Genomic DNA, 22943 nt, shown 5'->3' with positions numbered 1-22943 from the left:
CAACAGCCAGATGAAGAGAGCCATTGGGCAGGGTGACCACGCTGCTCTGTCTCAGTGGAGCTGGGAGCTCGTCATGGGTCACATTCTGGTTCACCAACCTGGAAGCTCCTTATTGGCTGCTTTGTGATTCTTTTTTTTTTAAAAAAGATTTTATTTTATTTTTATTTTTAGAGAGAGGGGAAGGGAGGGAGAAAGAGAGGGAGAGAAACATCAATGTGTGGTTGCCTCTCGCACGGCCCCTACTGAGGACGTGGCCTGCAACTCAGGCATGTGCCCTGACTGGGAATTGAACAGGTGGCCCTTTGGTTCGCAGTTCAGTGCTCATTTCATTGAGCCACACCAGCCAGGGCTGCTTTATGATTCTTTATGTTCATAATTATGCCATCTCAGAATAACGATAGTTTTCTCCTTCCCTATCCTTATACTCTTTCTTTTCTTAACTCATTGCAATGAGTTAGAATAGGGGTTACCTTTGGGATAGAAGGAAAGGGTAGTGATGGGGAGGGGACATGAGAGGGGATTCAGGGGGTGTTATAAGCTGAATTTTTATGTTTTAAAATTTAAGAAAATTTAGTTATGATTTTAGAGAGAGAAATGGAAAGAGAAACATCAACTTGTTCTACCTATTTATGCATGCGTTTATTTCTCTTTTTTTTGACATATTTATTGATTATGCTATTAGTTGTCCCATTTCCGCCCCTTCACTCAACTCCATCCTGCCCACCCCCTCCCTCCTACATCCCCCCCCTATAGTTCATGTCCATGGGTCATACATATAAGTTCTTTGGCTTCTACATTTCCTACACTATTCTTACCCTCCCCCTGTCTATTTTCCACCTATCATTTATGCTATTTATTCTCTGTACTTTTCCCCCCTCTCTCCCCCTCCCAATCCCCTATTGATAACCCTCCATGCGATCTCCATTTCTGTGGTTCTGTTTCTGTTCTAGTTGTTTGCTTAGTTTTCTTTTGTTTTGGTTTTAGGTGTGGTTGTTTATAAATGTGAATTTGCTGTCATTTTTATTGTTCATATTTTTTATCTTCTTTTTCTTAGATAAGTCCCTTTAACATTTCATATAATAATGGCTTGGTGATGATGAACTCCTTTAACTTGACCTTATCTGAGAAGCACTTTATCTTCCCTTCCATTCTAAATGATAGCTTTGCTGGATACAGTAATCTTGGATGTAGGCCCTTGCCTTTCATGACTTGGAATACTTCTTGCCAGTCCCTTCTTGCCTGTAAGGTCTCTTTGGAGAAATCAGCTGACAGTCTTATGGGAACCCCTTTGTAGGTAACTGTGTCCTTTTCTCTTGCTGCTTCTAAGATTCTCTCCTTCTGTTTCATCTTGGGGAATGTAATTATGATGTGCCTTGGTGTGTTCCTCCTTGGGTCCAGCCTCTTTGGGACTCTCTGAGCCTCGTGGACTTCCTGGAAGTCTATTTCCTTTGCCAGACTGGGGAAGTTCTCCTTCATTATTTGTTCAAATAAGTTTTCAATTTTTCGTTCTTCCTCTTCTCCTTCTGGCACCCCTGTAATTCGGATGTTGGAACGTTTCAAGATGTCCTGGAGGTTCCTAAGCCTCTCCTCATTTTTCCCAATTCTTGTTTCTTCATTCTTTTCTGGTTGGATGTTTCTTTCTTCCTTCTGGTCCACACCATTGATTTGAGTCTCAGTTTCCTTCGCATCACTATTGGTTCCCTGTACATTTTCCTTTGTTTCTCTTGGCATAGCCTTCATTTTTTCATCTAGTTTTCGAACAAATTCAACCAATTCTGTGAGCGTCTTAATAACCAGTGTTTTGAACTGTGCATCCGATAGGTTGGCTATCTCTTCCTCGCTTAGTTGTATTTTTTCTGGAGCTTTGAAGTGTTCTGTCATTTGGGCCACTTTTTTGTGTGTGTCTTGGTGTGTCTGTTACTTTAAGGGGCGGAGCCTTAGGTGTTCCCCGGGGCGGGGTAACGCTGGTGGCTGCGCTGTGACACTGTATGTGGGGGAGGGGCCAAGAGGGAGCAATGGCGCCCGCTCCACTCTCCACTGCATTTCAGCCACTCCCTCCACCACTCACAATCAAATTGGGCCCCTCTGGTGCTGGTTCCCGAGTGGGTGGGCTTGTGCACGCTCTAGGCCCCTGTGGGTCTCTCCAATGCCCTCTCTTGTGAGGCTGGGAGTCTCTCCTGCTGCTGCCCCAACACCCACGGGCGTTTTCAATCAGAGGTTTGAGGCTTTATTTCCCAGCACTGGAGCCCTGGGTTACTCGGTCTGCTTTGCTCCCTGCCTGTTCTTCCCGGTTTATCTGTGCGCGAATGTGGGGACACAGGGTCTGCTAATGGTCAGACTGCCTGCCCCTTTCGTCCCACATTCCGCCAGTCTCGGTCCTGCCACGGCCACGCGAGTCCTCTCTGCCCCAGTGCCTGTCTCCACCTCTCCTACCGGTCTGGATGTATGTTTCTTTTTTATCTACTTGGTGTTGGACTTCCTTGCCGTTCGATTTTCTGTCAGTTCTGGTTGTGGGAGGAGGTGCAGTGTGTCTACCTATGCCGCCATCTTGGTTCTCAATCCTGGTTATTTCTTATATGTGCCCTGACTGAGGATCAAACCCACAACCTTGGTGTATTGGGTTGACACTCTAACCAACTGAGCTACTGGGCTAGGGCCTAAGCTGAGTTTTTAAATCATGGTGGTAGTTAAATGAACATGTCCATTTTATGATAATTCATGGAGCTTTTAATTTGTGAACATTTCTGTTTACACTGTACTTCAATTAAAAGCTTAAAAGAGCATTACTGTGGTGGTTTAAAATATGTTCACAAGTCAACATTCTCTTCCAAATGTCCGTGAATTCTCTAACACGCCCCTTGAGGAAGATTCAGACTCAATTCTAAGGAATAGGAAAAGGGGAAGTGGCCCTGACCACCACGGCACAGTTGGATGGGTGGCATCGCCCCACAAAGCAAAAGGTCACCAGTTCCGATTCCCTGTCAAGGCACATGCCCAGGTTGTGGGTTCGTTCCCGGATGGGTGCGCACCAGAGGCAATCGATGGATGCTTCTTTCTCTCCCTTCCCCTCTGTCTGAAATTAATAAAATCTTTTGAAAAAAAAGAGGAAATGATAACATGCACTTTGAGTGAGTAGGTCATCCAAGACACTTGTTCTCTCAGACTGTGGGGGAAGTTAGCTGCCTTGAGAAGCAGAGGTCTCCAGCCAACAGCCCCGTGAGCCAGCCTTCTTGGACACACGCACACCTTCCAGCCCCAGTCAAGCCTTCAGGTGACTGGAGCCCCAGCTGATTTCCTACAAACTCATGAGGACCCTGAGGCAGAACCTTCCAGCTAAACCACTCCCAGATTCCTGAACTTCAGAAATTGTCAGATAACAGGTGTAGCTTAGTGGATTAAGCAAGGGCTGTGAACCAAAGCATTGCTGGTTTGATTCCCAGTCAGGGCACATGCCTGGGTTGTGGGCCAGGTCCCCAGTAGGGGGCGCATGAGAGGCAACCACACATTGATGTTTCTCTCCCTCTCTTTCTCCTTCCCCTCTCTCTAAAAATAAAATGTTTTTAAAAAAGAAATTGTCAGATAATATATATTTATTGTTTTAAGCAGGTAATTTTGGGGGGTCATTTTTACACAGCAAGAGATAATTATCTGGTAACGATAGCCCTAAAAAATATTGGTTGACTGGTCCACACTGCACCACAGAACCTCATTTTTACTCCCAACCACCTTCCGAAGAACTGGACCAGCATCAGCATCTCTCTGGAACCAAGACAGCCTGTTAGCTGAGGGCTGAGTCACCGTGAGCACAGAGACTGGCCTGTGGTGTGCCGCCAACTTACCAGCCCTCTTCAGGGGCCAAAAAAGGAGACAGATTTCATGCCAGCATGAGGAGCCATGTATTGTTCAGGAGTTGGGCCCCCCACGTTTTGAGGGAGTTCCCCCACCACTTCCTCCTCCCCCCATTGTCCCCGTGGACCCCTCAAGTGGCAGGTTGCTGAGTTGGTCGTGGAGGGAACACATCTTCAAGTGCAGATAGTCCAGAGAGGCCACCTTCTCCCTGTAATGACAGAGTGGGGAGCTGGTGCTGGTGGGGCCTGATGCCGGGGGGCTGGTGGAGAGGGTGACTCAGGCCCTATCCCCAAGACCTCACCCTCCTCCCTTGCCCTCAGCCTCCTTCCTCACTCCGGCTTCATCTTGTCCGTCAGCAGCAGGTTCTTGGCCCGCAAGGCCTCGTCTTGGGCCATCCGAAGGGTGGAGCTCAGGGCCTCTGCCCTGACGTGTTTGGCCAAGGCCTGGCGCTCCAGCTCCTGGGGAGAGGAGTGTAGGCGCGGCTGGGCTTGCGTGACCGGGCTGGGGGTGGAGGGGGGAAGCTGGATCGCGGAGGGCAAGGGGCAGGGTCCCCTGGGGCCCATGTTCCTCCCCCAGGTTGTCCTGACCCCAGCTTCCCACAATGCACTGGCCTTCCAAATTCTGTTGTGTGCTGAACCTGGGTCTGTCCCATTGCCTGTCCCCCAGTGCACTGGCCTTTCATGTCCCAGCAAGCACTATGTCAGCATCTATCCTATTTCCCCCCACATGCCCATGAACCATCATGCACTGGGAATGTGTTTGGGCCCCAGTGGCAACCACGTGGTTCCCTTCTACATCTAATAATCCAGAAACTTCACATCTCCTCAGTAGACCAGCATCTCTATCACTACAGTGGTCCCTAGTGCTCTGGTTCCCTATGTCCCAGAATGCACCAGGCCCCGTGTCCTACCACGTCTTAGCCCCATGGCTCTGCCGCACGAGTGCCCCACGTGCCTCAGCTGTCTGACTCACCCACTACAACTTGTGGCCCATCATTAGGCCATACCCCATGATATATTAGATCTCTCTGTCTCAGAATGTACACAGGCCTCAAGGTTACCCCCATCTCCCCCGCACCACCAAGCTCAAGTTCATTAGCTGTTGGGCTTGAGTCTGTGATGCAATGCCCCATGAAGAGCTGTGGTTTCATTTCCCAAAATGCACTAGCTTATGGTGACTTGCATTTGCTGGACCCCCTGTCTGACCTCAGTAACCCTGTACAATTCATGGCCTCTCGAGGTCCAAGGTCTACAGAAAATCGGGTGCGTATTCCACGATGCTGTAGATGGGTCCCTCTCCTGTGTCCCACAGATGCCCTCTATCAGTGCCCCATCATGCCTTGGGCAATGCCCATCACCCAAGTATCCAAAATGACTGACCAATGGAACCTATGCTGGTCCGCAAATTGGCATGCCCTTCAAAATATGTCTGCAAATTCAAGGTTCCGAACTGCTTGCCCATCCCCCCACCCCAGTCATTAAAGCCAAGCGTTGCCCCAACCCCCACTGCCCACAGCTCAGATCTGCCCATCCTGCCACACACCAGCAGTACCTTATGCCCAGAGCTCCCCTCCCCCTGCCCTGATAGAAAAGTGGGGCATGGTGGCCCATGGTCCTTGGTACCAGAATCTTCTTGTGTAGCCTCTGGCAGCTGGGGCAAGCAGGAGCCAAGCCCTTCTGCTTCACCTCGTCCACGAGGGGGGTCAGCGCACGCTCCAGCAGCTGCTGCAGGGACTCCGTGGACAGCTGTTGCCCCTGGCTGGGAGGGGGTAGTCACCAGGGGCAAAAGGCCTAGTACTCACTCCATTCCCAGGATGCCTACCTGCCCGCCCTTCGCCCAGGCCCCCTTTCCACTATGCACCAGGGCCAACCTACAGCGCATGAGATGGCTTTTGGTTTCCACAGCATGAGAATCCTACAATGCCTGCGGATTCTCACTCCCATCAAAAACTATTTCCCACTAATTAAACCCAATCCCACGTTGTATTGGAAGCCCTCCCCCTTCCTAATACGAACCGAGCATGGTATCCCTTGGCTTCCCGATACACTAAGGTCTCACCTTCCCTACAATGCAGAGAAACCCAGCCTCCTGCCAAGTACCACCTCCCAACCTTCCCACAATGCGCGAGAAATCCAGGATGCTTGAAATAGATCAAGTCTTTCTCACATTCTATAAGGCATTGACTCCAACTTGTGGGGGGCGGGGAAGAAATGTGGCTCCCACAATGCACCAGAAATGGCTGGTCCTACAATACACGCATGGGGATGCCTTCCCTCCCACTCTCGCCAATGCCCCATCTCTTTCAATACTTCATCTTCATGGAATGCACTCGGGTCCAGACCTGGGCCCCGTACCTGGAACAGCGGGTGCAGGGGCCTTGGGGGGCCCGATCCAGGTTCATGGTGAAGTCAGACCCTCTTCGAGAGCTCTGAAATTGTCGCCCCAGCTCCTCCAGAATCGGTTTCATTGGGCCCAGCCCCTCCAGATCATTCCTCAGTGAAGCCACAGACACTGCTGACCGCTCCACCCTGAAGCGTGAGAATAACCAGTGCTGCGACATTGCCTTCCCTAACAAAGCTGTGTGCAAGACCTCAAGTCCGCAATACCCTGCCAGGCCCTGACCCTCTCTGCTCTGATTGGCCCCTCCTTTTGTGTTTTAAGGTCTAGAATACCCCTCCTTGTTCTCTGATTGGCTTTCTCTGTTTCTACTTGGCTCCTCCCTTTGTCCTTTTAAGGTGTGGGAAACTTTAATTGGCTCCGCTCCCCAGTCCTTATTAGGTATGACAGGCCCCTTCCTATGCTCCAATTGGAGCTTCCTCTAATTGGTCTGACTCTCTTGGTCCCAGCGGATTGGTCCACCCTTTCCCTCAATGCCCCACTTTCCCACACCCCGAGCCTGGGTCCTTACATGGTGCACAGCTCATCGGTCCTGCCGCGTAGTTCTTGCAGGCCCCTTGCGGTCTGCGCCTGCTCCCGCTGCGCCCGCTCCCACTGGCCCAAGAAGCCGTCGAGCCTGCCACCCAGGCCCCCAAGCAGCCGCAGGGCCTCCTGCACCGCCCCCTCCTCCTGATGCCACCTGACGGTCAAGGAGGACACCTCCCTCCTGGAGGGGCAGAGGTAAGAATGGGTCGTGGCTAAGTTTGGACTCACCCGTGTCTACCCTGCCCCACCAGGACCACGTCTACAGCTCTGGACACACCCAGTCCCCAAATTCTCCCATCCTGTCCATTTCTTGGAATCCTTCCATGTCCTCTAGAACCCCGCCTTTGTCTTCTTAACAGGGATCCTGGCCATCGCTCATCCTTCCTTTTAGCCCCACATCAGTTCCTCCAAGGACTTAAACCACCCCCCCCCCAAAAAAAAAAACCCCAGCCTCCCACCTCAGTTGTATTCAAAACTAAGTTCTTCTGGTTCCTGCCCTTCTAGGTCACCGCCCTCAGGACACTCCCCACTAGGTTCTTCAAGGCTCCACCCCCTAGGCCTTGCCCCCGAATATCTTCCAGGCCCCAACCCCACCCCCATTCACCTGAGCTCCTCAAGGCCCACAGACACCTTCTGCAACTCCTGGTCGCTCATGACGAGGCCTTCCCCTGCCCTGGACCCCAGTCCCCGGCTACCTGGGGCCAGGCTCCACTGTCGTGGGGGGTCATCAGGGCTGCCTGGGGGGCCAGAGCAGCCCAGGGGCTGGGCGCCAAGGCTCAAGCCCTGCCGAGAGAGACCGGCCTCCAGCTTCTGCTCCAGCTCCTGCAGCTGGGCTTCCTGCCTCCGGGGAGTCTCATCCTGCAGCTGCTGCTGAAGGTAGCGCAGCTTCTCCTGGGAGGGAAAGGAGGGCAGGGTTACTAGTGTAGCCTTGGCTTCCCACAACCACCTCCACCCCCAAATGCACCCAAAGGATCCCGAGATTGGAAAGTAAATGGAGCAGGATGTTGGCAAGTCCGGTTCGGAGTCTAAATTGACTCCTGCTTGCTGTTACTGGGGCCGTTTTTCTCATTTCAAGTTCAGCTACTTTAACCTCCTAAGGTTGACCTCCCTGTCTCTATCCAGCCCTCCACCCTCACTCCAGTCCTCCAAGGTGTCAGATTCCAGTCCCCCGTGTTTTGGAAGAATAACGGAAACTCTTCCAACATTTTGTTGGGAAATGTGTGGGTATGTGGGCCCCACAGACATTCCCACTCAAAGTCCGACACAAATCCCTCCCTCCAACACCTGAATATTAGTGTGCACAGAGAAGTCTGACCATGAACATGAAGGGACAGGGGTGGGGGAGGGGCGGGAAAGTTCCACCTGAAGCCTACCCAAGTACCTCATGCATCTGATCCTCCTCCCAGATCCTGGGATCTCCCTTCCTCTTACCTCCAACAGGGCAGAGTTCTGCTTCAGGACATTAGTTTTTATTTCCGCGTCTTCCACTGACCGGGTCACCTTCCGGCAGTTCTCCTGGGTCAGGACACCAAAGCAGGGGCCCTGCCTTCCCATTCAAGGTCAGCCTTCTAGCCTTTCCCCACTATTTCCATGCAGGCTCCACCTCTGATACAAGGCACGACCACTCCCCCTTCCGCCCCCCCTCCCCACCCAGCCTCTGCCTTCTTCATACTGGTCTGCCCCACAGAAGCCAGGTTCCTTGACTTTCTTCTTCAACCTCTCCTGTGCTCCTTTTCTGCTCCCCGCACTCCTGTCCACCCACTCCACTCCTCCCCAGCTTCCTCCCACCCTCTTCCTAAGTCCACTCCCTTCTCCCACCCCACGCCTGCCCCCAGCGGCTCACCTTGAGTTGAGTACAGTACCCTTCTAGTTCTTCTGCCTCTTGCCGCCTTCTCTCTAGATTTTCACTCAGCACAGAACACTCACTCTGGAGTATGAAGGGGAGGCAGGGTTGGCCAGGGCCACAAGGGGACACCCGGTGAGTAGCAGAGGCTGAGCCTGGGAAGGTTGCCTTCCTTTCCCAGCCTCTACCTCCCCGACTGGGTTGTGGGTGCATTGAGTTGGAGAAGGAGCCTAAGAAGGCAATGTGGCCCTGGAGGGAGAGGAGGTGTTGGGGGAGGATGGTCCTCACACCTGCAGTGTCTGCACGTGCTGATTAACCCGGGTCGTCTTTTCCTTCAAGCTGGTGATGGAGTCTTTGGCGCGAACCAATCCACTGTTGACCCCACTCTGGGGAAGAATGGGAGACAGGTGGGTCATAGGTGCGCGGGAGCAAACCCCAACCGCAAGAAAAAGTCTGGAGCTGAGAGGATGCTCAGTTTACACCTTGATTCTGCCCTGGAGTGGCTGTGTGACTTTGGGCTAGGGCTACGCCTCTGCGATTCTTGAAATTCCTGCTCCAAAACCAGGGGTGGACTTGTTTCCTGTTTGGTGGATGGGAACAAAAATAAGTAGGACCAGGAGCGAGTGGGGTTTATGGGGAGCACTCAGACGTGTGGAGGAAGGAAGATGGTCTCAACCAAACACAGATAAAAGCCATTGGGGTCACCTGAACTGGTGTGGCTCAGTTGATTGGGCATGGTCCTGCGAAGTGAAAGGTTGCAGGTTCGATTCCTGGTCAGAGCACATGCCTAGGTTGTGGGTTCAGTCCCTGGTCTGGTTTCTCTCCCTCTTTTTCCCTCCCTTCACCTCTCTCTAAGAATAAATGAATAAAATAAAATAAAAGGCCTTTGGCATCCACAGACATAAATAAGAAAAACCTTTTTTAAAAAGATTTTATTTATTTATTTTTAGAGAGAGGGGAAGGGAGGGAGCAAGAGAGGGAGAGAAACATCAATGTGTGGTTGCCTCTCATACGCCCCTCACTGGGGACCTGGCCCACAACCCAGGCATATGAGCTGGACTGGGAATTGAACCGGAGACCCTCTGGTTCGCAGGCCGGTGGTCACTCCACTGAGCCACACCAGCCAGGGCATGATCATTGCTCCCTTTTATCACCATAAAATGCTTTGTGATTCCTGCCAAAGTGGCCCAGAAGGGATGCCTGCAGCAGGTTCCACTTACAGCTCTTCTATATTTACGTAAGAGTTAGCCTAGCATATAACTTCCTAGCCAAAGACTACATTTCCCGGGCTTCCTTGTAGCCAGGTGTGGTCATGCACCCTGTGGAAAGTGAGTGGGATAAAAGAAGACAATTTCCTTCCGAGTCATGACTTTAACAAGAGAAAGGAGGGAGAATGGCCCCATTTCTTTCTTCATATTGGTGGGAATGCAAAGTTGATGGCTAAAGCCAGAGCAGCCATCTTGGACCATGTGTTGGAAAACAGAACCAGATAGAAGAAGCCTGAATCCCAACACTGTGGAGCCGCCACACACAATTCCATCCACCAATGAAGACTTACACAGAAGGCGATGGAGACTTGTAACATTTGCCATCTCCTTTAAGCTATGCTATTTTGTGTCTTTTTGTTATAGCAGCCAAACCTGTGGCTTAATGGCTGAGCCACCAGAACACAGGAGCATGTAACTGGCTGCATTTCACAAGCACGCCTGCTATACTTGTTGAGGCTTTTATTTTTAAAGATTTTATTTATTCTAAGAGAGAGGGGAAGGGAAGGAGAAAGAGAGGGAGAAAAACATCAATGTGTGGTTGCCTCTTGTATGCCCCCTACTGGGGACTTGGCCTGCAACCCAGGCATGTGCTCTGGGGAACAATTATAAATCTCTACGTACTGAACAGAACTTCAAAACACATGCAAGCAAAACTGACAGAATTGGAGGGAGAAACTGACAGTTCAACCTTAATTGTTTACTTCAATACTTCACTTTTAATGATGGATAGAACAACTAGACAGAAGACCAGCAAGGAGATAGAAAATTTGAACAACAGTGTAAACCAAGCAGCCCTAACAGCTAACAGACGTCTACAGAACACGCCACATACCAATGGCAGAATGCACATTCTTCCCAAGTGCACAGGAAAGGTTCTCCAAAATTTAAGAAGATTGAGGTTGTACAAGGCTTTTTTTTTTTTTTTTTTTTTTTTTTTTTTTTTTTTTTTTTTTACCTCTGTGAGCCCAGTAGAATGAGTTTAGAAATCAATAGTAGAAAAAAATTTGGCAAAGTCACAAATATATGAAAATTAAATACTACACACAGAAACAACCAGTGGGAAGAAGAAATCACAAGAGAAACCATAATATGCTTTGGGATGTAGTAGTATGAAAACGCAATAAACCAAAACTTATGGGATCAGGAAAAGCAATACTTGGTGGGAAATTGGAGTAGTAAACCCCTACATCACAAAAGAAAGAACTCAAGATTAATAACCTAAACTTCCACTTTAAGAAACTAGAAAAAGAAGAACATACTAAACCAAGAGCTAGCAGAAGGAAGGAAATAGTAAAGATTAGGATGGTAAAAAAATGAAATGGGGAATAGAAAAACAGTAGTAAAATCCACAAAATGAGAAGTTGGTTTTTATAAAAAGATCAACATAATTGACAAATCTTTAACAATGTTGATCATGAAAAAGAAAAGAAAAAATAGTAAAATTAGGAAGGAAAGAAGACATTACTCCTGATTTAAGAAAAGGAAAAGAATTATAAGGGAATACTATGACCAATTGCATACCATTAAATTTGATAACCTAGGAAGACTTCCTAGGAAAATGCTAACTGAAACTGACTCGGGAAGAACTGGGACATCTGAGTAGATCCACAAAAAGTAAAGAGATCAAGTTAATAATCAAACTTCCAGCAAAGGAAAGCCCAGTACCAGATGGTTTCACTGATGAATTATACCAATCATTAAAAAAGAATTGCTACCGATCTATCTCAAACTTCAAAAAGAAAAAAAAGAACAGGAACAGTTGCTAATTGATTCTATGAGGCTAATACTACCCTGATACCCAAGTCAAAGCCATCGCAAGAAAATAAAACTACAGACCAATATCCCTTCTGAAGACAGTCATAAATATCTTGAATAAAATCCTAACATCAAATCCAGCAGCATGTAAAAAAGGATTACACACCATAATCAAGTAGGATGTATCCCAGGAATGCAAGGTTGGTTTTACTTAGAGAAATTAATCAATGCAACATATAACATTAGTAGAATATAGGGGAAAAAACCACATGACCACGTCGATTCAGGAAAAATATTTGACAAAATCCAATGTTGTGATAAAAACACTCAAGCTAGAAACAGAATGGAACTTCCTCATCCTGATGAAAGACATCTACAAAACACACACACAAACACACACACACACAACTATGGTAGTTTAAAATATGTCCATACATTCTTTGATGCTCCTTTAAAGTGTAAGTCTTATCCCCGTCACTTGAGTGTGGGCTGAACTGAGTGACTCATACCTAGCAAATAGAACAGGGCAGAATAGATGGTATGTGTTTTAGTTCCTAAAAGGAATCGTGGCCACCTGCTTGCTCTCTCGCACTCTGGAGAATGACAGCTGCCATGTCTTGAGCAGCCACTTCTGGAGAGGCTCAGGTGGCGAGGAGCTGAGGCCCCAACACAAGAGCCATGTGAGTGTGCCATCTTGGAAGCAAGACCTCTGGTCCCAGTCAAGCCTTCGGGTGACCACAGGCCCTGCCGAAATCTTTATAGCAACCTCATGAGAGACCCTAAGCCAGAGTCAGCCAACGAAGCTACTACAGATATGTGGTTCTAAGTTGGGATAATTTATTTTGCGGCAATAGCTAACTAGTACCCAAAGTGATCTTTTAAAACTGAAGACCCTGTGGAAAACAATATGGAATTTCCTCAGAAAACTAAAAATGGAACTGCCCTTTGACCCAGTAATTCCGCTGCTGGGATTATACCTTAAGAACACTGAAACACCAATCCAAAAGAGCCTGTGCACCCCAATGTTCATAGCAGCACAATTTACAATAGCCAAGTACTGGAAGCAACCGAAGTGCCCTTCAGCAAACGAGTGGATCCAAAAACTATGGTATATTTACACAATGGAATTCTACGCAGCAGAGAGAAAGAAGGAGCTTATACCCTTTGCAACAGCATGGATGAAACTGGAGAGCATAATGCTAAGTGAAATAAGCCAGGAGGTGAGGGACAAATACCATATGATCTCACCTTTAACTGGAACATAAGCAATAGAAGAAAAAAGCAAACAAAATATAACCAGAGACATTGAAGTTAAGAACAATCTAACAATAGCCAGGGTGGGGGTGAGGGGTGGGGGCGGGGACAGTGGGTAGAGGGGATTACAGGAAGTACTATAAAGGACACATGGACAAAACCAAGGGGGAGGGTGGAGGTGGAGGAGGGAGGTGGGTTCACCTGGGGTGGGGTGGAGGGATGTGGAGAAAAGGCATACAACTGTAATTGAATAACAATTAAAAAAAAAACAAAACAATTTACCAAACTTAAAAAAAACAAAACAAAAACTGAAGACCCTGAAGGTCTCAGTTCCCTGAAGGTTTCCCCTAGGGAGCTGTTCTGGGAGACTCGGTCCTATCACTGAGCAGCCGTAGAACTCGGCGAGGGGACTTGACCTCTCTGTGCCTGTTTCCCTACCTGTAAAATGGGGATGGGACTATAGCTACCTTCACGGGGCTGCTGTTGGGAGGAACACAGGCTGACCCAGAAAAGTCCTTGGGTCAATATTTCTTTGAAAAAGTGTAGCTGGGGTCCCTGGAGGGTGAGTTTTAGCTTCACTGAGCACAGATGAGGGGCACGGTGAAGTCAGAGCCTTGTCATCCTTGGCTGAGATGTGAATGGCAGGACAGGGAGAGCCAGTGACCCGGGCACAAAACCCTCCATGGCTACCCACACGCCTTGTGCCTTAGCAATCCAATTCCATACTTCAAGTCTGCCTCAGTATCCTTTCTTGTAAAGTGGGACAGATAATACGTGCGTCAGATGGCAGTGAGGAAGCGTCAATAGATATGATCAATAAGCCAAGCGAAATGATTAGTATCAGCGTCGTTAAAAATAAGGCCAACAGGATGGGATGTCCCAGGAAGGGGCTTAGAACCAAAACCACTTAGCAGCCTCAGGGAAGACCTCACACAGCCGGACAGTTCCCAAGCAAAGGTCAAATGACCTGTCCTTCTTTGCCTTGATTGATGGACCTTCTCAAAAAGCAAGGCCACCTTTTGTTTTTAAATTATTTATTTAATCAGAGAGAGAAAGTGGGAGATAAACATCTATGTGAGAGAGAAACATCAGTTGGCTGCCTCTTGCACACTTCCAAACAGGCACCTGGCCCGAAACCCAGGCATGTGCCCTGACTGAGAATTGAACCAGAGACCTTTCCGTTCCCAGGCCAGCACTCAATCCACCGAACCACAGAAACCAGGGCAGCAATACCACCTTTTCCATTGCATCCTTCAGCCCCCTAAAAATGTCATAGCCTGACACTGGCTGGGTAGCTCAGTTGGTTAGAATATCATCCCAATACGACAAGGTTGTAGGTTCAATCCCCGGTCAGGGCACATACAAGCATCAACCAATGAATGCATAGATAAGTGGAACAACAAATCGATGTCTCTCTCTCTCCCCTTACCTCACTCTCTCTCAAATTGATTTAAAAAAATAATAAAAGATGTCATAGCTTAAGACAGAAGCCAAAGCTGCCTGCTTCACCATTTTCCCACCGTCTCTGTCCAGCCTGAGCTTGTCACCTGACGAGCATCTCCATGCCCCATTTCTCTAACCCCTCTCTCTGGTGTCCACCCCTTTCCTTTCTGAATCTCTGTTCCCCTTGGCTCAGTCTCTGTCCCACTCTCCCTGGACGTCAGCCCCTGTCTCTCTGGGTCTCTGTCCCCCTCTCGGGGTTACTGCCTCCTACTCTCCACCCACCTGTAGCATTCTCTCCTGGTGTAGCTCAGATTCTGAATGCCGCTATATATTCTTCCCATCCACACCTTCTCACTGCTCCTGCAGGGACCCTGAGGCCAGAACCCCCAAGTCTCGGCTGTCATAACTCCTTCCGTTTTATGGAGAGGGAAGCTGAAGCCCCCTAAGAAGCTGACACTCCCCTGCAGCCCCACAGAGAGCTGGCAGCTGCATCAGGCCTTGAGCCCAGCTGCCCAGGGCTCTTTCTGAGGCGTCACAATCCGCTGGGGAACTTGACTCAGAAATAGCTCTGGTGGGAGGCAAACTTTTGCACGTGCTGCCTGAGCCAGGCGCAGAGAGGGGGAGGGAGGAAAGTGTTCTGCCTGGGGGAGGGGATGTCTGCCAAGGGACTCGGCTTGCCCTGTTTCCTTCCTTCCCTCTGATCCTCCTACCCTGGACCCTCGCCCAGCCCAGCCTCCTCTCTGGCCTCCCTGTCTCCAGTCTCTGCCCTTCAAAGGTCTCCCACCAGGCTCCAGAGGAGTCTTCTAGGGAAAGAAAGGACTTCTGTTTTAGTGTCAGTCCCCCTAGGCTTCTAATCCTGACCTGGTTTCTTTCAAACTCTCTGAACTTGAACTTGCAGAGGTTATTCCACCACATTAGACCTGTTTGTTAGTTTTGTTGTTGTTCTCATCTTTATTTTTAAAAAGTATTTTACTTATTTACTTTTAGAGAGACGGGAAGGGAAGGAGAAAGAGAGGGAGAGGAATATCAATGTGTGGTTGCCTCTTGCACACTCCCAACTGGGGACCTGGCCTGCAACCCAGGCATGTGCCCTGACTGGGAATCCAACTGGCGACCCTTTGGTTCACAGGCCGGCACTCAAGCCACTGAGCCACATCAGCTGGGGCTCATTAAGTATTTAATTAAGTATAATAAATTCACCAACATTGAGCACCTACCATGGGCCAGCAGAGAGCCTGGAAAGCCCGACCACGACCCCTGATCAGAGCCTGGCTCCTCTGCTTACAAGCTGCGTAACCTCGAGCATGCTCTTCAACCTGTGGGAGCCTCTCAGTGTTGTCTGTGAAATGGGGGTAGATGATAGTAACGATAATAACAACCAACACTTATTCCGTGGTTGCTGCTGGCGCCTGTGCCGAACACTTGACATGAACGAAGTGCCCTTCTTTGGCATGACAACCGCATGAAGTGGGTATGGTTATATCGAAAAATCTGTCTTGGATAATGCCATATTTCTGCTCCTAGACCAGTGCCTGGCACATTGTAGGCATTGAAGAAATATTCTTTGAACCCTGACTGGTGGGGCTCAGTGGGTTGGGTGTCACTCCACAAAGCGAAAGGTCACCAGTTTGATTCCTGGTCAGGGTGCATGCCGGGGTTGTGGGCCAGATCCCCACAAAAGGCAACCGACGGATGTTTCTCCCTCCCCCTCCCCCTCTCTAAAAATAAATAAATAAATAAATAGTGAGGAAAGAAGAATTAAATGAGGGAAAGAAACATTTACAAAAGAGAGAACCGTTGTGAGAGCACACACGTGCATCTCCATTTTACAGAAGGGGAAACTGCGGCTCCTGGAACGTAGAAAGTGCCAGGGGATCCTGTTGGCGTTATTAGGAGCATGGTTACTTGTTAGTGATTGTTCTTGTCCACATCAAGCCCTGGCAGGGGGGTGGCAGTTGGAAGGAGCGTTAAAGGGACCACGCTACAGTACTCTGTGCTCCAGGAGGAAATTCTCTAAATTCTCATAGATCTTTGCTCACCTCCCAGTTTGGCCCCAGCTTCTCAGGGGAGCCCCTCAGAGAACTACTCACATGTCAGAGCCCAGTTCTGACAGTGTCTCCTCCAGGAAGCTTTCTCTGATACCTGCAGCCTGGTTTGAAGACCCCATTTCTGGGATCCCCAGTATCACATCCATTATGGGATGTATCACTCTCGGTCAGTCTCCGTTGCTCCCATCAGAATGGGAGCTTTTCCAGGCCAGGGATCTAGCCTGATTCCTGTGTGTGACCCTGGCCTAACCCAGGACATTGGGAAGTGACCGGATGAACTAAAGACCAAGTGCCAGGCAGCAGCATCATTCAGCAAAGAAGGAACAGATATATGGCTGGCAGTTAGGGGAGGAGGGGACAGTTCCTCCTGCCTTTGAAGAGTGACCTGAACGAAGAACACAGCCCTCCATCCTCGGTATTTGCCAACCACCAGGGCAGGGACCGTCTCCCCCAGCTGGGGGCCCCTCACCAGTAACTCCGTGATGTCTGGGTCCTCTGGAGCCCAGGGTGGGATGGGGGAGGTGGAGGGCAGGGCCAGCAAGCCACTGTCATCCGTGATGGAGTCTGTCACGGAGGAGTCAGTGGGCTCCACCGAGGCCAGGTTGAGCAGGGACACGTTGGTGCAGGCCGAGGACCGTTTGAGGTTCAGGCACCAGTGCATTGGCTCGTGGGACATCCGAGGCTCCATCCTGGGGAGGAGGGACAGGAGGGTCACGATGTAGCCTCAGTGGGGTGTGGACCCTCCTGCCTCCTGTCTTGGTATCCCCTGCTCTCCGGCTCCAACCTCATGGCCTACTCTGCCTACTTTCTCCTTTTAAAAAAATTCATGAATTATTTGAGAGAGACCGGAGACACGGAGAACCATCAATTTGTTGTTCCATTTATTCGTGCACTCATTGGCTGATTCTTGTATGTGCCCCGACGGGGATGGAACACGCAAGCTTGGCCTATCAGGATGATGTTCTAACCAACTGGGCCACCTGGCTGGGGCTACTTTCTTCTTCTCTCCCCTCTCCCCCACTGACTTCTTTTCCCACTGACTTTTACCTCCCTCGGTCCTCACTCCCTTCTTCCCCTCCACCTCCTACTCTCTCTTTATTTCTCCTCTTGCCTGCCCCTCCTCTCTTCCTCTACCCTTCTGGCAGCACCCACAGTGGGATGTGCTCTGTCGGAGACAGTACTGGGCACTAGGACCGTCCCTGACTGGCTGTGACAAACTCACCCGAGGAACGACACGGCTTTCTTTTTCTTTGCGACCCCTTTAGCTGAGCTGGTCACCACCCCAGGAGCCTCGGAGACCATCTGGGAGCGGCTCTCGACCCCCGCAGGGGGGTCCCCAGCCTCGTGGATCTCTTTGGACTGCCAGATTGTCTTCACCACCACGCTGGCCATGGCGTGTGGGGGCCCTGCTCCCAGGGGCTCTCCACCTATTCTGACCGCTGGCCCTCGAGTTCCTGTCTCCACAAGCCTGCCTCATAAAGGACCCAACCACTGGGCCTCATTCAAGGGGGGGGGGGGGAGGGTGAAGTGCTTACTCAGCAGGTACCCCCAGGGGGTCTCAGTGAGCTCTTCTTGTCCAGATTCTAGTTCTAGCTCATTCATTTTAGATCAGAACTTACCACGGATGGGCTTACCAGTTCTCGGGAGAGGTCCGACTTCCCTCTCCCAGAGAGTAACCTTGGGGTCACCCAGACCCCCACACTCATACTTGACTTTTTTCTTTGAAGACTATTTGTTTTCAGAGTGAGGGGGAGGGAGGGAGAAAGAGAGGGAAGGAAACATCAATTGGTTGCCTCTCACACGCCCCCAACTGGGGACCTGACCTACAACCCAGGCACATGCCCCTACTGGGGATTGAACCCATGACCCTTCCATTTGCTGGATGGCACCCAACCAGGGGCAGATTTGAGCCTTTTATAGTGTGTGAATTTTGTCTATGAAAAAAGAAATCTAAACAGACAACTGTAATTGAACAACAATAAAATAATTTAAAAAGAAATCTAAACAAACATGGAACTGTAATGAATAGTAGGCACGGAAGGATTTGGGTTTGTGTTAGTCTCTCAGGACGTCTATAACAAAGTACCACAGACGGGGGCATTAAATCACAGAAATGTATTGACTTTCCATTCCGGAAGCCAGAAGTCCAAGGTCAAAGTGGCAGCAGGGCTGGTTCCTCCTGAAGCTGTGAGGGAGAACCTGTGGCGATGGGACAGCCTCTTCCCGTGATTCTAGTGGTGTCAGGTGCCCCCTGGCTTATAGATGGCCATCTTATCCCTGTGCCTTTGGGTTGTCTTCTCTCTGTTCCTGTCTCGCTCTGTGTCCAAGTTCCCCCCATTTTATTTTTATTTTATTTAATTTTTAGTTATTTACTTTTATCCTCACCCAGGGACATTTTTTCATCACACAGAGAGGAAGGGGAGGAGAGAGGGAGAGAGAGAAACATTGATTGGTTGCCTTCTCGTATGCAACCCGACTGGGGGTTGAATCCCCAACCTGGGCATGTGCCCTGACTGCCAATGGAACCAGGGACCCTTCAGGCTGCAGGATGATGCTCCAACCAACTGAGCCACACCAGCCAGGGCAAGCCTCCCCCTTTTAAAGGCAGTCATGTTGGTCAGTGCCCACCCAAATGACCTCGTCCATACTGGATCATCTTCCAATAAAGGTCACATTCACAGGTCCTGGGGATTAGGACTTCTCCATCTGAAGGGGTCATGGTTCAACCCACAAGAGGGATGAAGGGCGCTCATGTCTGCGGCTTACTTTGAATGAATCAGAAACACAAAATGGGTTGATAGAGAGAGAAGGCCAGCTGGACCAATATGCAATAGGGTGAGTGGAGTGAAATGTTAATGGCGGAATGGAGGTGAGGGGTCATATATGGGCGTTCACTCCACGTTATTTCGACTTTTGGAGTATTTAGATCTTTTCATAAAAGAAGTTGGGGAAGAAAGTGGGTGATGGGGATGAAATGGTGTGATGAAGGCGGGCTTGCTTTAAAAGAACCCAGTGGGGGTGGGGAAATTAAATGGAGGGAGTTATGGATCTATGGATGAAACAATAAAGGTCTGTATTGATCGTTGTTGGAGCAGGGTGCATTTAAAGTAATTGTGTATAGATATGTATTTACTGCCAATTTATTATTCGTATTTTTATCTTTTTTCTTCTTAAACATTTCTTCTTTTTTGAAAAATATATTTTTATTTTTAGACAGGGGAAGGGAGAGAGAAGAGAAGGGGAGAAACATCCATGTGTGGTTGCCTCCCATGTGCTCCCGGCCCACAACCCGGGCATGTTTCCCAACTGGGAATCGAACCGACAACCCTTTGGTTTGCAGGCCAGCGTTCAATCCAGTGAGCCACACCAGCCAGGGCTAACATTTCTTATAACACTGATTTGGTGGTGATAAAATCCTTCGGCTTTTTCTTGTTTGCGATGCTCTTTTTCCCTTGATTCTAAATGGTAATTTTGCTGGGTAGAGTAATCTTGGTTGTAGGTCCTTGCTTTTTTCTTTATTTTAAAAATTTTATTTATTTTTAGCGAGAGGGGAAGGGAGGGATTCTTCTTCTTCTTTTTTTTAAGATCCTCACCCGAGAACATGCCCATTAATTTTAGAGAAAACAGAAGGAAAAGAGAGAGAGAGGGAGAGAAACATTGACGTGAGAGAGAAACATCCATCGGTTGCCCCTTGAAAGGGTCCCAACCAGGGACCTATTGTACTGGGACCAAACCCGCAATCTAGGCATGTGCCCCAACCAGGAATTGAACCCACAACTGTTCAGCTTATGGGACGATGCTTCAGCTAGGTGAGCCACATCAGCCATGGCGTTCCTTTCTTTCCATCACTTTGAGTATTTGTTGCCAATCCCTTCTTGCCTGCAAATTTGCTGCTCATAAATCAGCTGACAGTTTTATGGGAGCTGCCTTATAGACAAGTAACTGCTTTTCTCTTGCTATTTTAAAGAGTCTCTCTCTGTCTTTAACCTTTGCCATGTTAATTATGGTGTGTCTTGGTGTGGGCCTCTTTGATACTCTCAGTGCTTCCTGGATTGGTGTGTCTATTTCCTCTACCAGGTTAGGGAAGTTTTCCATCATAATTTTTTCACATAGGTTTTCAATTTCTCACTCTCTCTCTTCTCCTTCTAGCATCCCAATGATACGAATGTCGATACACTTGAGGTTGTCCCAGATGCTCCTTACTCTATCCTCATCTTTTTTGAATTATTTTTATTTTTGCTGTTCTGATTGGGTGTTTTCTGCTTCTTTATCTTTCAATTCTCTGATTTGCTCCTCTGCTTCATGTCCTCCACTGTTGATTCCCTGGAACGTATTCTTCATGTCTGACTGTTTCTTCTTTATGTTTTCTGTCTGTTTTTATGTTTCCTATCTCTTTGTTTATGTTCTAAGTTCCTCTACTCTTCCCCTAAATCCATGGAGTATCCTTATAACCAGTGTTTTGAACTCTGCACCTGGCAGATTGCTTGTATCAATTTTGTTTAGTTCTTTTTCTGGCCCATTTGCAGAAATGGGGAAAATGGGGTGGGAGGGGTGAATTCAGGTTTTGTTGTTGTTGTTGAGAAAACCAAGAGTTGATTTGCTCAGCTCAAAGTCTTAGAAGCTGTGATTGGTTCAACCCGTGAACTCTTCAAGGGGTTTCTGTGGTTCCCTCTTAACGCTCTGCCTTAAAACCAAAAAGGTTTTGCCCAAACATGGACCTATTCATGGTTGCTCTGAAAACCGAGCAATGGGTCAGCCCCTAAGCCCCAGAATGGTCTAGGTGCCGCAGACAGTGTTATAGCTTTAGGGCTACTGAGCACTTTCAATGTGGCGAATCTCAACGAAGACGTGGTATAAGTGAAAACCACCGGATTTCAAAGACAGAAAGAATGTCAAATATGTTGAAATTACTACATTTGGGTATATTGGGTTAGGTAAAATAGATTATTAAGATTCATTTCACCTTTTCTTTTTCCTTTTTTTCTAAACATCGCTGGAGTACGTTGAAAATTCTGTCTCTGGTTCCCACAGTATTTCCATTGGTAAGCACTGCTGATTCAACAGGGGTAAAATCCCCCTGCTCCTGTAGGTGGCGCCACGTCTGACACCCCACACAGGGTCAAACCGTCCCCAGGATTCAGGATGCCCTTGCCTTTTTCCGCCCAATCCTGAAAGTTAAGTTTTGGCTAATTTATGGGCTCTGAAGGAGGTTGGGAAAGGACCGAATTCCTCCGTCTACCCACATCAAAAACCCAGAGTTAACTCCACCTGGTCCCAGGTGGGCAGTAGGAGAAGGGTTGCAAGTGCTCGGTGAAAGGGGAGTAGAGAGTTTAGGCGGTGAGAATAGCTTTTCCCATTTCCTTATAGCAGACCTTTCCTGCTCTTGGGACTCTGGATGTCTCTCTTCGACATCTGTCGAAAAGCAGACTAGTTCGAACCCAACTACTAACATATATAATTTATTTTAATGGTGTTATTCTCAGGGAGAAAGCGCTTTCATCCATGTTACGAATGGGCTCCTCCAAGTCCTTACGATGCTTACATTATCTTCCACAAAAAGGACTCTTTCCAACACCTGGTCCTAATAATTTTTGTTGTTATTGTTGTTTTTAATGATGCCGTTCTACGTTCTTTAGGGACAGACAGCACCCCTGCCAACCCTTATTAGGGAGGGACTCTTTTGGTTACAAAAACTGCTGAGAGATGTTCGTCCTCCTAGAATCCAGAATGGACTTTCCCAAGCCCCTTCCTGAAAACCCAAATGGTCGGATCCATCGACCCTGGAAGGTGGGCTCTTCTCTCAATCCTTCCCCCCAGGACTCAGAATGGACGATCCCAGGAGCCAGGACACTCCCTCAAGGCTCATTCCAAGAATACCAGGCTTCAGAGATTAGAAAAGGGTGCTGAGTGGGGTTTAGCTCCTTTAGTGACAGAAATGGACTCTTCCAGTACCCTTTGCCCCAAATTTCCCAATAGCCCGAGGCGCTACAGTTCCGGATGCTTTGCTTTCCCAAAAGCCAGTCAACCAAAGCGGGTCTCTGGGGCGCTGAAGGGTGGTGGGTGAGTCAAACACAACACATCCACCTATTTCTGCCTTTTAATCAGCATTCTTCAGTACCAGGTCCCACGCTTGCTGAGGAGCTGCAAGTCTGGGGGAGAGACTCACGATTTTGAGTTGATATCTGTATAATGGCGTTGTGGTTGCAAAAAAAATAAAAAACGTATATTGAAAAGTGGTTAAAAGCCAAAATATAGTTTAAACCCAGCTGACACTTGCTAGCTGTGTGAACTTGGGCAAGTCATTCAACCTCTCTTGACCTCAGTTTTAACCTTTGTTTAATGGGATCAGATAAGAATTACTGTTTCCTCTGCCCCAGGATTCTTGGTCAGAGCCCAGGATGGAGGAGAGTAGGGAAAAAGGGGAACAGAGCGACGCTTGCGCGGTAAACACCTCACGCTTTCTTGCCCCTCCCATATCCTTCCCTGCAGCAGGGAATTGCAGGAGACGCTCCACCTATCCCAGCCCAGCTGAGTGACACCCTCCCTTCTTCAGCTTTCGTC

At 48.8% G+C, this 22943-nt stretch overlaps 1 protein-coding gene across 1 annotated transcript; it reads right to left on the bottom strand.

Annotated features, from left to right (window-relative positions):
• Positions 1-3572: 3572 nt before the first annotated feature.
• On the bottom strand, positions 3573-17774 carry TSKS (testis specific serine kinase substrate). Its single transcript, XM_045200298.2, has 12 exons — positions 17605-17774; positions 16852-17071; positions 14682-14813; positions 8905-9000; positions 8615-8698; positions 8203-8286; positions 7376-7662; positions 6758-6952; positions 6204-6377; positions 5472-5607; positions 4183-4307; positions 3573-4057 (listed from the first exon to the last, which is right to left on the bottom strand). The coding sequence occupies exons 1-12, from the start codon at positions 17772-17774 to the stop codon at positions 3904-3906; spliced, it is 1857 nt and encodes a 618-aa protein (XP_045056233.2). The 3' UTR covers positions 3573-3903.
• Between the last annotated feature and the right edge of the window lie 5169 nt (positions 17775-22943).

Source organism: Desmodus rotundus, chromosome 12, assembly GCF_022682495.2.
Source record: "Desmodus rotundus isolate HL8 chromosome 12, HLdesRot8A.1, whole genome shotgun sequence".
In the NCBI taxonomy this organism is placed as follows: Eukaryota; Metazoa; Chordata; class Mammalia; order Chiroptera; family Phyllostomidae; genus Desmodus; species Desmodus rotundus.
The sequence above is the reverse complement of the archived record's forward strand: the minus strand, read 5'-3'. Positions and strand labels throughout refer to the sequence as shown.

Excerpts from the sequence above, each read along its gene's own strand:
- TSKS (XM_045200298.2), bottom strand. The coding sequence starts at position 17,774 with ATGGCCAGCGTGGTGGTGAAGACAATCTGGCAGTCCAAAGAGATCCAC. Across the intron at positions 9,001-14,681 it reads CCTGCAGGAGCAGTGAGAAG|AGTGGGGTCAACAGTGGATT; the intron begins GTGTGGATGGGA and ends ATTCTTCCCCAG. Across the intron at positions 8,287-8,614 it reads GGTACTGTACTCAACTCAAG|GAGAACTGCCGGAAGGTGAC; the intron begins GTGAGCCGCTGG and ends GTCCTGACCCAG.